This window comes from Lepidochelys kempii, chromosome 1 (genome assembly GCF_965140285.1).
Source record: "Lepidochelys kempii isolate rLepKem1 chromosome 1, rLepKem1.hap1, whole genome shotgun sequence".
Lineage (NCBI taxonomy): Eukaryota > Metazoa > Chordata > Testudines > Cheloniidae > Lepidochelys > Lepidochelys kempii.
The window spans coordinates 184,325,052-184,338,820 of record NC_136380.1 but is presented as its reverse complement, the minus strand read 5'-3'; the positions used below and the strand labels follow the sequence as shown (position 1 = coordinate 184,338,820).

The 13,769-nt window shown below is 39.4% G+C and overlaps 1 protein-coding gene across 3 annotated transcripts in view; it reads right to left on the bottom strand.

The window, feature by feature from the left end:
* The window catches only part of CADM2 (cell adhesion molecule 2), a 1,024,844-nt gene that overhangs the window by 302,942 nt on the left and 708,133 nt on the right, over positions 1 to 13,769 (bottom strand). For 2 of the 3 annotated variants that reach the window (XM_073304112.2, XM_078847945.1), the window contains exon 2: positions 12,107 to 12,133. The exons of the other annotated variant lie outside the window; for it this stretch is intronic. In XM_073304112.2, coding sequence (XP_073160213.1) covers positions 12,107 to 12,133 — 27 coding nt within the window. The remainder of the gene's footprint in view (positions 1 to 12,106; positions 12,134 to 13,769) is intronic. 3 annotated transcript variants of the gene reach the window in all.

Genomic DNA, 13,769 nt, shown 5'->3' with positions numbered 1-13,769 from the left:
TTTATACACCACATAAAATGGTCAGATTTTCGAAAGAGCTCAACTGAAATGTACCAAGCTGCTCCGAAAATCTGTGTAAGTGCCACAGTGAGTGCATGCTGGGTGCTGAGCACTTCTGAAAATCTGACAAAAAATAAAATAATGAATTTGTATCAGAACTCAATTATCACTTGGGGGCTGGGAGAGGAGGGAAATACATGAAGAAGCTTTTGGTCGCCGATTGGGGAAAAAAACCTATTTAATAGATAAAAGTAAAATAATAAAAAAAAACACAGGAAAATTAGAGGAAGTAAGGAAAAAATGAACAAAGTTTACATAGTAAAAAATAAACAGTAATACATCCAAATATGGAAAAATACTGCATTTACAATATAAGAGGTTCAATTCTTAAGACATTTTAAAATAAAGATAGAAAGATCCGAGGAATAGAAAAACAAAATATGAGTATTTCACAATTGCTTTTTAAAATTAAATTATTATTTTATCGTGTCATTCATTCTGAGCCAGAATCACAAAATCCAGTAACCAAAGAAGTGGTTTGTTACAGTGAGCACTCCTCTCCCTTTCTGACCTTCATGCTCTCCATCTTCTCCTGTTCCCTCACCTCAAAACTCTGAAATTGCATATTCTCTGGTCCTGCTGAAACCATCTCCCCTTAAGAAATTTCCTAATCCTTCCCTCACTTAACCTCAACCTTTTGCGATCCCTGTGACTGACAGACTCCTTCAAGGGAGGGACTTAAATTCTCTTGTAACAAATGATGCAACTTTATTGTGTTTTGGAGCTATTAGAGGCATTTTAATTGAACCCATTAAACTTAATAGAGGGGCTTGTGTGTATGCATATTTAAACTGTGATGTGATTACCAACAGCATTATTCTATTATCTTCTTCCAAGTTTCAAGAAATTAAAAATGAAGAAATCGTTAAGATTTTTTGTTGTTTCTTCTAAGGGGAGATGTGATAGTTGGCATATTTGCAAGATGACCATTCCTCCTTCAAAACTGGGAATGCCACTGTTTTTAGTGCCCATGTTGATGTCCATTTTTTTTTTTTACACAAACAAACCGTTTTGTCCTGTATTTTTTTTTTTAAATATAAACTCCTCTAGATTCGCCCCATCAAGCAGCCACCAACCGAGCTGGTGAAATGCATAACAGATTGTGGAGCACCGGCACTCAGCCAATCCTCTTACCACACCAGGCCTATCCCAGGTTGACAGCCTGCCCCCACCGCACTCCTTACAGTGACAATGTGTACTGCACTTCGCTATCCCTAGGTTACAGTTTGTTAAGTCCGTTTGGTTCAAGCTTGCTATGATTTTACTGTGCAATTTATGTTGCTATTGATTGGAATGACTGCTCTGGGTTTTTTGGAAAACAAATATAAAATAAACCATACTAAAAACAGGAGTACTTGTGGCACCTTAGAGACTAACACATTTATTAGAGCATAAGTTTCGTGGGCTACAGCCCACTTCATCAGATGCACAGAATGGAACGTATAGGAAGAAGATATATATACACACACACACACACACAGATAAGTTGGAAGTTGCTATGCAAACTGTGAGAGGCTAATTAGTTAAGATGAGCAGGAGAAAAAAACTTTTGTAGTGATAATCAAGATGGCCCATTTAGACAGTTGATGAGAAGGTGTGAGGATACTTAACTTAGGGAAATAGATTAAATATGTGTAATGACAGAGACTGGGCTGGGTCATTACACATATTGAATCTATTTCTCTAAGTTAAGTATCCTCACACCTTCTCATCAACTGTCTAAATGGGCCATCTTGATTATCACTACAAAAGTTTTTTTCTCCTGCTCATCTTAACTAATTAGCCTCTCACAGTTTGTATAGCAACTTCCAACTTATCTGTGTGTTTATATATATATCTTCTTACTATATGTTCCATTCTATGCATCCGATGAAGTAGGCTGTAGCCCACAAAAGCTAATGCTCTAATAAATTTGTTAGTCTATAAGGTGCCACAAGCACTCCTGTTCTTTTTGTGGATACAGACTAATACGGCTGCAATGCTGAAACCTGTCATACTAAAAACAGTAGAGGATGCTGTAAAATTGTATAATTACTATTTCCAGTAAAGCTGAGAAACTGCTTCAATTCAGACAAAATTTCTGATTCATATTTTGGCAGTTTTCTTGTTATGTAACAGAGCTTGAGGCCTTGAAGGATTCAAGGATGCTGGCTGGAAGAACAAGCAGCATTTGGGCTATGAATACACAATATTATGTGGAAATCTCAATGTTGTCTCAATATTGGAAAGCTCTGAAAGAAACCAGGGCCAATTATTTCTCCAATATAACTGGAGAGGGTAAAGAACAGCCAGAAACTTTATTTAGTACTATTATCACTATTATAAATTCGTTTATTCCTCTGAGGCAAGCTAGAATGTGAGGAAAACATGTCAAGAGTTTTGTGAACTTTCTGAAAACTGCAGCGCTCATACCATTCCTATATCTTCAAATTTTCTTCTGCCTCATTATTTATTGATTCTGAACTGCATCCCACAGTGTATTTTTGAGATTTTAAACTAGTTGCAGTGCTTATTATTATTGGATGAATTATTGCACTTGTGACCCAGACTCGCTGTCTTGATTTGCTTTGGCCTGTTGTACTAATTTCTGGGCAATAAATGCTAATTTTAAACAAATAGATAGAGGACATTATCATTAACACATTATTTTTACATTTAGAAAGATTCCCACACTCAGGGAAGATTGCATCCTGATGGATGACTTGGTTTATGCTCCCAACTTCCTCTTCCAAAACAGTAGCGGGAATGAAAAAGTACAGTATGGAAAACTAGAATTGAGGCTGCCTGCCATTTTATACAATTCCCAATTGTTTTCTTCCAGTGGGAGCAGGAAACTAATAGACAATTCCTTTCAAAATTTTCTATTAGCAACTAATCCCAATTGAGCAATCACTTAATACCTTCGGTGGGAACACAGAGAAAGGAGCATCAGCACATATTTCAGGTGCCTTTTTACTACTATTGTTCTCTTCTCAACACAGCCTAGCCACTCAACCAGGCAAAGCATATTTAGCGGTGTGCTCCTCACACAGATGGCTTTCAGACTTCTTCCCACTTTGAGCCCTCTTACCCAGTGATCCCTGCTGGATGAGCAGAGAGGGTAAAGAGACTATGGACTGGATTTTGAAAAGATCCCAGCTCCCATTTAGGCACCAAAACAAGTAAACAGATTTTCAAAGAACTAAACATGTTGGATATGGAATTCTTTTGGATGTAAATGCTTTCTGTGGGCTGGTGTGTTAATGCCACAACACCCCTTCTGGCCAGGCAGAGAACTGCACCAGAGTTCACTCAGTCTGGCAGGGTGGTCAGTTGGTCCCTCTTGCCCATGTCCTACTGGGGTGTGTGGACTATCTCTTTATTCCTAGTAATCTGGTCCTGACGCCCGGGGGGTCTGAAAACCACCCTCAGTTCCTAAGTCTCTCAGGGGGTTGGTAGGGGTACCCCAGCTCACCCACTCCATTGGGTTCCAGCTCAGGGCCCTTAAGTCAGCTCAGCACAATCAGGACACAGCAACTCCGGCCATGCCCTGTGCTCCTTCCTACCTCTCCTGCTTTCTGTAGGCTTTTCAGCCTGTTCGTCTGATCCTCCCTTCTCAGGATGCGGTCTTGGAGCTGCTTCTCAGCGGATTACTGGCAGGAGTTCCCTTCTCCAGCCTGCTTGCTCCTCTGGCAGCAGCCTTGCCCATCTGCTTCCCAGCTCTTTTATTCTCCCAGCTGCTGTGAAGCTGCCAATCAGCATTGCCCAACAGTACCTGCATTAACTCCTTGGTTGCTGGTCCAGCATGGGGTATATACACCCCATGACAGTCTCCCAAAAGAACACTTTCAATAACCACCTACACTTATTAACATGTCCACGGTTTTCAAGGGAACTCTTAAATATCTACCCTATTTTAAATCAATCTATCCCAGCAAAAGGACAATGAGATGTCTGTAGAAGAGGGAATGCTGTTTTATCTCAGTGATACTATAGTACCGGAATATTTCCTACCTAGGTCAGATCATGCTACTAAGACTGCCTTAACAACTTTTTGTAATCACCCTCTAAAGATGGAATCTGACAGGTTTTCATTTCTATTTGTCTCAGTGGTGAAAGCCTGTAACCATAAATAATGGGTCTTTGATATTACTCCTTTGAATTATGGAGTTTCCCTGACTCTGTATTGGATCTACATTTTTCAATATCTATACACTTCAACTGACTTGGATTTTTTACCATTATGATGCAGTATATCATTTTTATGCAGATGATACCCAGATTTATTTATCCTGCATAACACACCATTCTGTAACAAAGTACTGTCTGACTGATGTTAATAACTGAACAGCTCTGAACTTTTGGAAGATAATGCAAATAAGACAAATACTACTAGTTGGGTCTCTTTCGATGTTCAGTTCATTTACTTCATTTCCTGATGACAGGAAAAGCTTCTGTGGTGTCAGACAGGATTTGGAATTTAGGGCTACATTATGAACATAAGAGTGGCCCTGCTGAGTCAGACCAATGGTCCATCTAGCTCAGTACCCTGTTCTATGGCAGTAGTCGATGCCAGATGCTTCAGAAGGAATGCACAGGGCAATTATAGAGTAATCCATCCCTGTCATTCAGTCCCAGGTTCTGATAGTCAGAGATTTAGGGATACACAGAGCATGGGGTAGCATCCCTGACCATCCTAGCTAATAGCCATTTATGGACCTATCTCACAGGTTTGGGCCCCTTGTTTTATGGAAGTATAATAGCTCCATAGAAAACTCTTCCCCTCAGCATTCTTGTTATGTGGCCGACTGTGTCTATTGTTTTTTCCACACACTAATTTTTAAAATGGTAATTCAGGCCCCTTTCACATCTAAATTAAATAACAGAAATGTGTCTGCAGGACCGATAGGTAACACATTGCACAGGATCTTGAAGGCGTTCCAAGCATATGTCCCCTTACATTAGAAACTACGAATGACTAGCAGTAAAGTTGATAATGATTACTAGATCACACTTATATATTGTGCAAAATTTTGTGTGGTATAGACCCTTGCTATGTAAATAAGCACCCGTAGCAATTTCCTAAGTACCTTCTAAGGTAATTCCAAAATATATGGTGGTGCTGATCTTCTAGGGATTTCAGCATACTATGTTGTGTGTATTCCCAGAAAACAATGGGAATTTTCCACAAAACAGGTGTTATAAACCTATGAAATGTAGAGTTAAAGTTAAAAAGTAGTATAAAGTATAAAAATGCATACTTAAGGACTCAAATAACTTTAACTCTTCCCTGTAGTAATGCCATCATATGATTAAAGTACACATAGTCCCAGATTAGATTAAACTTATTTTTGAAGACAGATTAGTTGTTTTTTTTCTTTTTTCTCCTTCCTTTCTGTCCTCCTCATGCCCCTGCTCACATACTCCACATTTCTCTTTCCTCATACCTACACTCCCAATTTCCCTTTCCATTTGCACTGTCTACATTCACTTGAACTTCAACCAATTTTTTTCCGCTTTCCTGTCCTCCATATTCCCCTCTCCAAGATTTCCTCTTCTTCCTGCACCCTCCAGCATTCCCCTGCAAATACAAACACATACTACACTCTAGTTTCCCGAAGCCTTCCACCTCATTAGTGCAAGCAGTAGCTTTTGAAAATAAATATTTAGGATGAATGGCTATTTTTCTTTTATTTTTCAAAATGGAACCTTCTTCTGTCAGTACAGATGGCACATACAGATGGCAAGACCACTTCATCTAGCGGGGAGGGATAGCTCAGTGGTTTGAGCATTGGCCTGCTAAACCCAGGGCTGAGAGTTCAGTCCTTGAGGGGGCCATTTACGGATCTGGGGCAAAAATTGGGGATTGGTCCTGCTTTGAGCAGGAGGTTGGACTAGATGACCTCCTGAGGTCTCTTCCAACCCTGATAATCTATGATTCTATGATCATGGTCAGCACCAATTCAAAACTGCAGTGCCCAGTTTGGATGCCCAGCTTGGCTCTGAACCTTTCAAGCATTCTGGACCAGGCTTCCTGGAAGTGTTGAAGGCCAAAAGAGATTTAATACACTGTATCCAGAACCTGGATGCTCGTGGCAATATCTGCAAGCAGCTGTCACTGCAGAGACAGTCAAACTGCCCAAAGGCACTGCAAGAATGAGTCTTCCTTGTATATCAAAGACATGGTTTTACCTCATCTGGAGTTTCAGTGATTCATAAACTCCAAGGCCAGAAGGGATTGTTGTGATCATCTAGTCTCACCTCCTGTATAATACAGACCATAGAACTTCCCCAAAATAATTCTGACAGCATATCTTATAGAAAAATATCCAATCTTGATTTAAATATTGCCAGTGACAGACAATCCACCATGATTCTTGGTAAATTGTTTCACTGGTTAATTACTCTCACCCATTAAAAATGTATGCCCTATTTCCCATCTGAATCTGTCTAGCTTCAACTTCCAGACACTGGATCATGTTACACCTTTCTCTGCTAGACTGAAGAGCCCATTCTCAATTTTTACCCCTAGGCAGGTACTTATAAACTGTAATCAAGTCAGCCCTTTACCTTCTCTTTTTTACAACAAACAGATTGAGCCTTGAGTCTATCACAATAAAGCATGTTTTCTAATCCTTGAATATTTCTTATGGTTTTTCTCTGAACCCTCTCCAATTTATCAACATCCTTTTGAATTGTGGACACCAAAACTGGACATGGTATTCTAGCAGCATTTGCAACAGTGCCAAATACAGAGGATAACCTCTATACTTGAGATTCCCATTTATGTATCCAAGGATCATATTAGCCCTTTTGGCCAGAGTGTCACATACAGAGCTCAAATTCAGCTGATTAGCCATCATGATCCCCAAATATTTTTCAGAGTCACTGCTTCCCAGGGTAGAGGCCCTGAGCCTGTAAGCATGGACAACATTCTTTCTTCTTAGATGTATGACTTTACCTTTGGGCATATTAAAACTCATATTTTTTGCTTGCACCCAAGAGATCCAGATCAGTCTGTATCAGTGACCTTCACTATTTATCACTCCCCCAATTTGTGTCATCTGCAAACGTTATCTGTAATGATTTTATGTTTTCTTTTAAGTCACTGATAAAATGTTAAATACCACAGGGCCAAGAACCAATCAGCTTGGCAAAGTTTTTTCTAGATACTAGAAAATACCAGGGAAAGTAGGAGATAAAACTATGAAACTCTCTATGAGCAAATAAGGAGGGAACCAAGACTCACCAAAGCAGGGAGAGCTGCAGGCTTCAACAATCCCATATGCTAACACATATGGTGCAGAACGAAGTCTGAGAGAACACTTCAAGAAGAGAATAGGAATAAGTGGACTCAAAATCTGGGGATGTAGCCAAGGCCAAAAGCACCAACAGACTGCTTGGAGTCAGTCACATAACTGTAGGTTCCTCCATTCTTTGGTTGGCAAGCATTGCTGTAGACTGACAGCATAGTAAGCCAACAAAGTGGCGAGGAGTTCCAGGACAGAGTCTCTCTAGAGCAGTGGTTCTTAATCTGGGGTGCACGCATCTCCTGCGGGTGCGAGATGCCCTTTCTGGGGGTGTGAGACATGCCAGATTTTTTTAGAAGGTAAATCATCAAAAACACAAATTAAGCATGGGCATGTAAGTACAACTACTTTGTTTCATCAAACCTATGTATTTATTAACATTATACATTTTTTAACAATTACTGTAATATACAAACAAAAAAATATTTTCAAGTTTTTAAGCTAATTGTAGTGAAATTATCTCACTACAAAATACAGTGTACCACCACGTTGCAGGGTATTTCTTGACGCATGCACAGATGATGATGTGGCAGCACCGCGGCTTTGTTTGAATTCAGTTAGCCTCCAACTGTTAGCAGTTACATGGCAGATGTATTCACACACCTAAATGAACTCAACACGTCTATGCAAGGAACTGGGATGAACAAGGTAATGGCCAGAGAAAAGTTATCTACTTTTATTCGGAAACTTCCAGTTTGGATAAAGCGCGTTGAGAAAAGAAATTTCACTAACTTTCCTTTTCTTGAAGAAACAGTTGTTTCGGAAAATGAAGAAATGACCATCAAAACTGAAGTGACAAAGCCTGAGTGACTCTTTCCACGGATATTTTTCTGCTGGAGATCTTGATGTCGCAAAGAAATGGATAGATGGATAGAAATTTTAACCTGGATTCCATCCACAATAGTGATTTGATGAAAGATTATCTCATTGAATTACGAGCCAACGGCCGAATCCAAATGGACTTTGAGACAATGAAGCGTGAGAATTTCTGGTGTGCTCTACTAGCACCATTTCCACAACTGGCGAAGACAGCGCTGGAGATCCTTATGCCATTTGCGACTACATACGTGTGTGAGAGAGGATTTTCACCACCCTTACACATCAAAACAAAGGCCAGAAACCACTTAAAATGTGAGTGATGATGTGTGTGTGGCTATTTCAAAAAAAGTTCCTCGTTTCTTGAACTTCATTGAACAAAAGCAACAGCAGAAGAGTCACTGAGCTGGTAAACTTTAAAAAAGTGTGTAATTTTTCATGTATTCTTAATTTTACTACAAAATTAAAATAAATATATAATTCTCTTTCATTCTATAGTTACGCTATATCTAGGTTTAAAGAACTGACCTACTTCAACAATTTTTGATAAGGGGTGCGAGAACATATTTTAAGAACCAAAGGGGTGCAGGCTGCAGTAAAGGTTAAGAACCATTGCTCTAGAGAGTGGTTCCATAAGAACTCATTCCTCAAACAGTCTCAGGAAGAAGCTCACTACAGCAGCACTGTGGGGTCCCTAGAATTCGGAGGGGACAAAGGTGAGATGCCCAGGGCTGAAACTAAAAGCACAGAACTTTGAGGATTGCCACCATGCCCACAAGTAGGGGCACAGACAACAAAAGTGGGAATCTGTTGAGATTACCGGGGATCTGCTGAGATTCGTATCAGCAGAGAAACTCCTCCTGGAGTGAAGTGTTCCTTCAACGGTTAGTAAGTTACAATTTCAAATGCAGTATTAGACAACTACCTGACAACTGAGTGTTGCACTTCAAGGGAATTAGAAATTGAAACTTCTTCACTACTCAGATAGAGCATTAAGAAGAAGCAGTGAGAGGCTACCTGCTTCACTCCTGACACCACAGAAGGTTATTTCTTTCTACAGCCACAGTGAATAAAGATGGGGCCATAGGATCAGTGTGGTGCTCAACTTCCTGAAGCTATTTGGTGCCTCTGTTTCGACATTGTGGGCGGTGAAGAAAAGAAAAAGCAGTGACTTCCCTGCAGCCACTGGAGAGGTGAGCAAGAAGAGACTGAGGAGAATGAACAGCCAAACCTTATAAAAGATTTGCGCTTGTTACAATGTTAAAATCACTTTACTATAAGATGGTTGCAGTGTATCTATTTAGCGTGTGTGTATTTGTGTGGGTGAAAAATGTGTGTCAATGTTCCTAGATGAGTGGAGCCTGTGTATACATTTGGTTCTCTTTATAGTTCCTAGCATGTGTCCATGCGTGGAAGTCCCTCTTATTTGACGGGCAGTGCATACATATGTGGGGCAAATGTTGGGTGTTGGAGTATTTCTTTATGGATACCAGTGGTTTGTGTCTGTGTGTGTGTTCTTGTTCGCTTGCTTATTCATTATGAAGTTCTGCAATAGTTTAACATTACTCCATAGCGTCACTGCTGACACTAGGAAATTTCATCTTATGCACACACAAAAGCACATTTTCAGTTAGATACTATGTACCTTGATTCCCCCAAGTTTAAAAATGCATGCAAAGTTTCAGCCAAAAAGGAGATTTTTTTCTTAAAAGAAAGTCATGCATGAGTGGAAACAAGTTGATCTCCAGCTTAACTAATGGTTTCACTATTGTAATACTGCAACAAAGCACAATCAGCCAACTAAATCAGATTCTACTTGAATTAGCTTTATTTATTTATTTTTGTATTTACATCTGAAAGCATTAAATTAATAATATTTATGTAATACTTAGATTTGTCAAATATGGAAAGTCCCAGTCTTATTAATCTCTCCTCATATGGCAGCTGTTCCATACCCCTAATAATTTCTGTTCCCCTTTTCTGAATCTTTTCCAAGTCCAATATATCTTTTTGAGATGGGATGCTCATATCTGCATGCAGTATTCGAGATGGGGGTGTACCATGGATTTATATAGTGGCAATATGATAAGTCAAATTTTACTCAACAATGTTCCTTCAGAGTTAAAAAAAATACATAAGGAACTATAAGTTAAGGATAAAACTTTAAAATCATCACTCTGTTAAAAATAGAAAAAAATCAGAGATTTGGGAATCTTCAGGGTGAAAAGCACATTCTTAATGAAATGTTAACTACATTTGGAAATTCATAATCAGAAAAAAATCCCTGTGTATAACACAGATAAAATAGGGACTTCTACACCTTGATTCTGCAATTGGGCCCACACTATCAGACCTGCTACAAAGCAGTCTAACATATATCATATCTCTTTTTAAATTATTAAAAATAATGGAAGAGAAAACAATGGGAGAAGAAGAAATTGTAGGGGAAACTTGAAACATAACTTAGTAACTTTAAAATATTGAATGGTATTAAGGAATCTTGTATTTTTTACGGATTAATTGGTGCCCAGGTACGACTCCATCATAGGTCCTAAATACATATTCAATCCACCACAGCCACACACCTATTTTTAGCGCAATAGCTTTGAGTTGGTGAGTGTATATTTACCTGAGCTGGAAATTACACCTCCCAGCTGCAGTGCAGATGTCCCCATGGCTTGCACAAGTCCAGGCAGGGTGGAAGGATTTGTTTTAGTATACTACATAGCCCAGAAGGGGTGAAGAGTCTGTGAAGAACCCGGCCAGTAGGGCTGGAAAATTTTACATTTATTTGGGTTCATTTAGGATTTGGGGCATCCCACAAGGGGTGGAACTTTAATGTGACCTCATCAGAAACAAAAAACACTTCAAATCAGAAGGTGTTACAGGCTGGGTAGATTGGTCGAACACCAAAAGGGAAACAGAGGCAAAGCCACTGTTGTACTGCACCACATCCTAAAGGGTTATGACACTACAATATCAGAACAAGAAATAAAATTCTGATTGGTCCAACAGCATCTAAGAGTGGTCAGAATGAGAGAAATTCCTTTATGTCTAGGAGTAAAGTAGTCAGTACTTCAGATATATGAAAGTGAGGTAACAATTTATAATCTTTTCTTCATGGCTAATTTTTGAAGATAAAATGTTCATAATTACGTTTTATTTCTTTGTAGACTGACTCCCTTTCTTCACACTCCTCCTGATTCTATGATGAAGTTATAATTCTCTGTTTATAAGATTATAGTATGTTTCCGGGGCATGGGTATGCTGTCATAAATAAAGAATTATGATCTTTTTCTACTCGTGTAGAAAGAAGAGGGGAATGGTTTGGAGGCATTAAGGTTCTCTACTCACAAATAGTTAAGACTTTTATGACAGGGTCTAGAGACAAAAAATATATATATAGAATAGTTAAACATTACTTATTGGCATAGGGACAAAGAGTACTGGGACTAACAGCACTCCCTGGCTTGAAGTGGTTTCCATCATAAACAGGGTTCACAAATTGGTTAATTGGCTCTGAGCACCCCTGCTTATTAGGCATTTTTGAATATATAAGAAGTTTTAGCTTTTATATAGATCTTGATTTAAAAAAATGAAAATAGCTTTATCTTACTATGAAACATATGAAAGAGAGCAAACTGTAGGGTATATGGTTTATATTTATCCATTTAGCCAACTTATTTTTTTTAATGTTTCCCGTCATACTGTAGCAACTCTAGCAACCTACAGTATAAAAACAGAGTGATGGCTGATAACCAGTAGTAAACACTTTGCATTTATAGGCAATTATAGAAGCCCAAACGGGTAATCTATCAGAGCATAACTCTGATAGATGCCTTTGCCAGATTTGTAATTAAGAAAAAAAAGATACTTCGAGTGAGATAATGTGTACTGCAGAACCATGCAATGAAAATCAAAGAGCAGAAGTGGAAACTCACCTTTAACTTTGTTCTTAGTAGCAGCCGCTGGAACCAAGGGAAAGATTGCACAAGGAGAAGAGAACAAAGATAGATTAGACAGAGGGTCTACTTACTAAGAATACAGAGAAACGTTATCAATATTGATTCAGAGCTAACAAAAACTATTTCTAACATTATTTGACCAATTTACTTGAGGTTTCTTCTGACTGATGGTTCTGTCAAGAGAGTTGACCTGTGTTTTTAATTTAGTTAGTATATGACCAAAAAACAAACAAACCCCAAACCCCCCAAAGACCTTGGAAAGTATCGCAAGAAGTACTGTAAAATCGTTTAGCATTAATCATAAATAGCAGTTTCAACATTATACATATTTCCAAACTCTAAAAATGTATTAGTCTTACAGGACAGTTTTCCCTGTGAGTGCTCCATGCTGGATTGCATAAACCACATGGCAGGCATTAATTCCCTGAAAATAGGCTAAATCTTACATTTGTGCAGGGATATGTAGACGGAAGTTTGTCTAAAGATTTTACAGGCATATAACCAAATAATCTGACAGCTCTGAAAATACATATCCAATAGTTGCTAATCTATGTTATATAACACTTTTAACCTAAACATATTATGACTGTGCTGTCATCCTGCCTAATCCTGCATCCACTGAAGTGGACCAGTGCAGAATCAAAGCCTATTGTGCACAGCCATGAAGGAGAGTAAAGGGTTCCCACTCCCTTAGATGGCTGCATATATTGTGCATGGATTTTGGCTCTTGTCAGAATGGGAGAGATGGGGCTGAGAGCCAATACTTCCTCGCATTAGAAAATGAGAGTGAGGAGGAAGAGAGAGGAGAAACAGGAATAGGTACAGCCATGGCTCATTTCCTTCCCATGCACCAGCCACCCAAGCTGGTTGGATATGCCAGGCAGCAGGAGCATGCTGTGTCTTGTCAAGGACTCAAATTGAGTGAAAAAGAGGAGCTCTAGAGAAATTGTGCCTCAGATGGGTGTCTGAGGCACAATGACAGCAATGCTCCTCTGGAGTGGGACAGCTACACATCCTCCATACTCAGGATGGTGTGTAAGTGTACAATCTAGCCATAAACATGAAGAAACACATGAAGTGTATTTCCACATTTGCCTTCCCTCCCCTAAATTTTCTAAAGATCATCACGAGAACTACCTTCCATTACCCAGGCCATATGCCTACTAGTGCAATACATAATATAGAAGTATTAATAATCAGAGACTGAAATTTAACCTGAGCCACTCTTGTCAAATTTAGATTGCACTAAGATACTATGGGCAAGACTGTGCCTTTCAGCTCAGCCCAAGGCATAGGGTGCACTGTGACACTGCACTGCCCCATAAGGAACTTTGTGGAGGAATTGTGTCTCAGAAACTCACAACTCCTACTCTGATACCCCCTTGGTTGGGGAAGGGAGAGAGTTATTTCACCCCTTTTTGGGGTGCATCTTACTCCCACTATGCACCTAGCCACCTACTCTTTCCAGCGGGTATGGGGAAGGAAGAACCAAGAGAGAAGAATCAAGGCTCATCAAACCCCCCACTCCTTTCTGCACCTTCTACTTTCAATTGTTCACAAGTGGGAGTTTCAAGCAGCTCTTGCGTTCTTCCCACAGCCAGAGCCATTCCAGCAGCCCTCCTTTGGCCAGGCAAGTAAG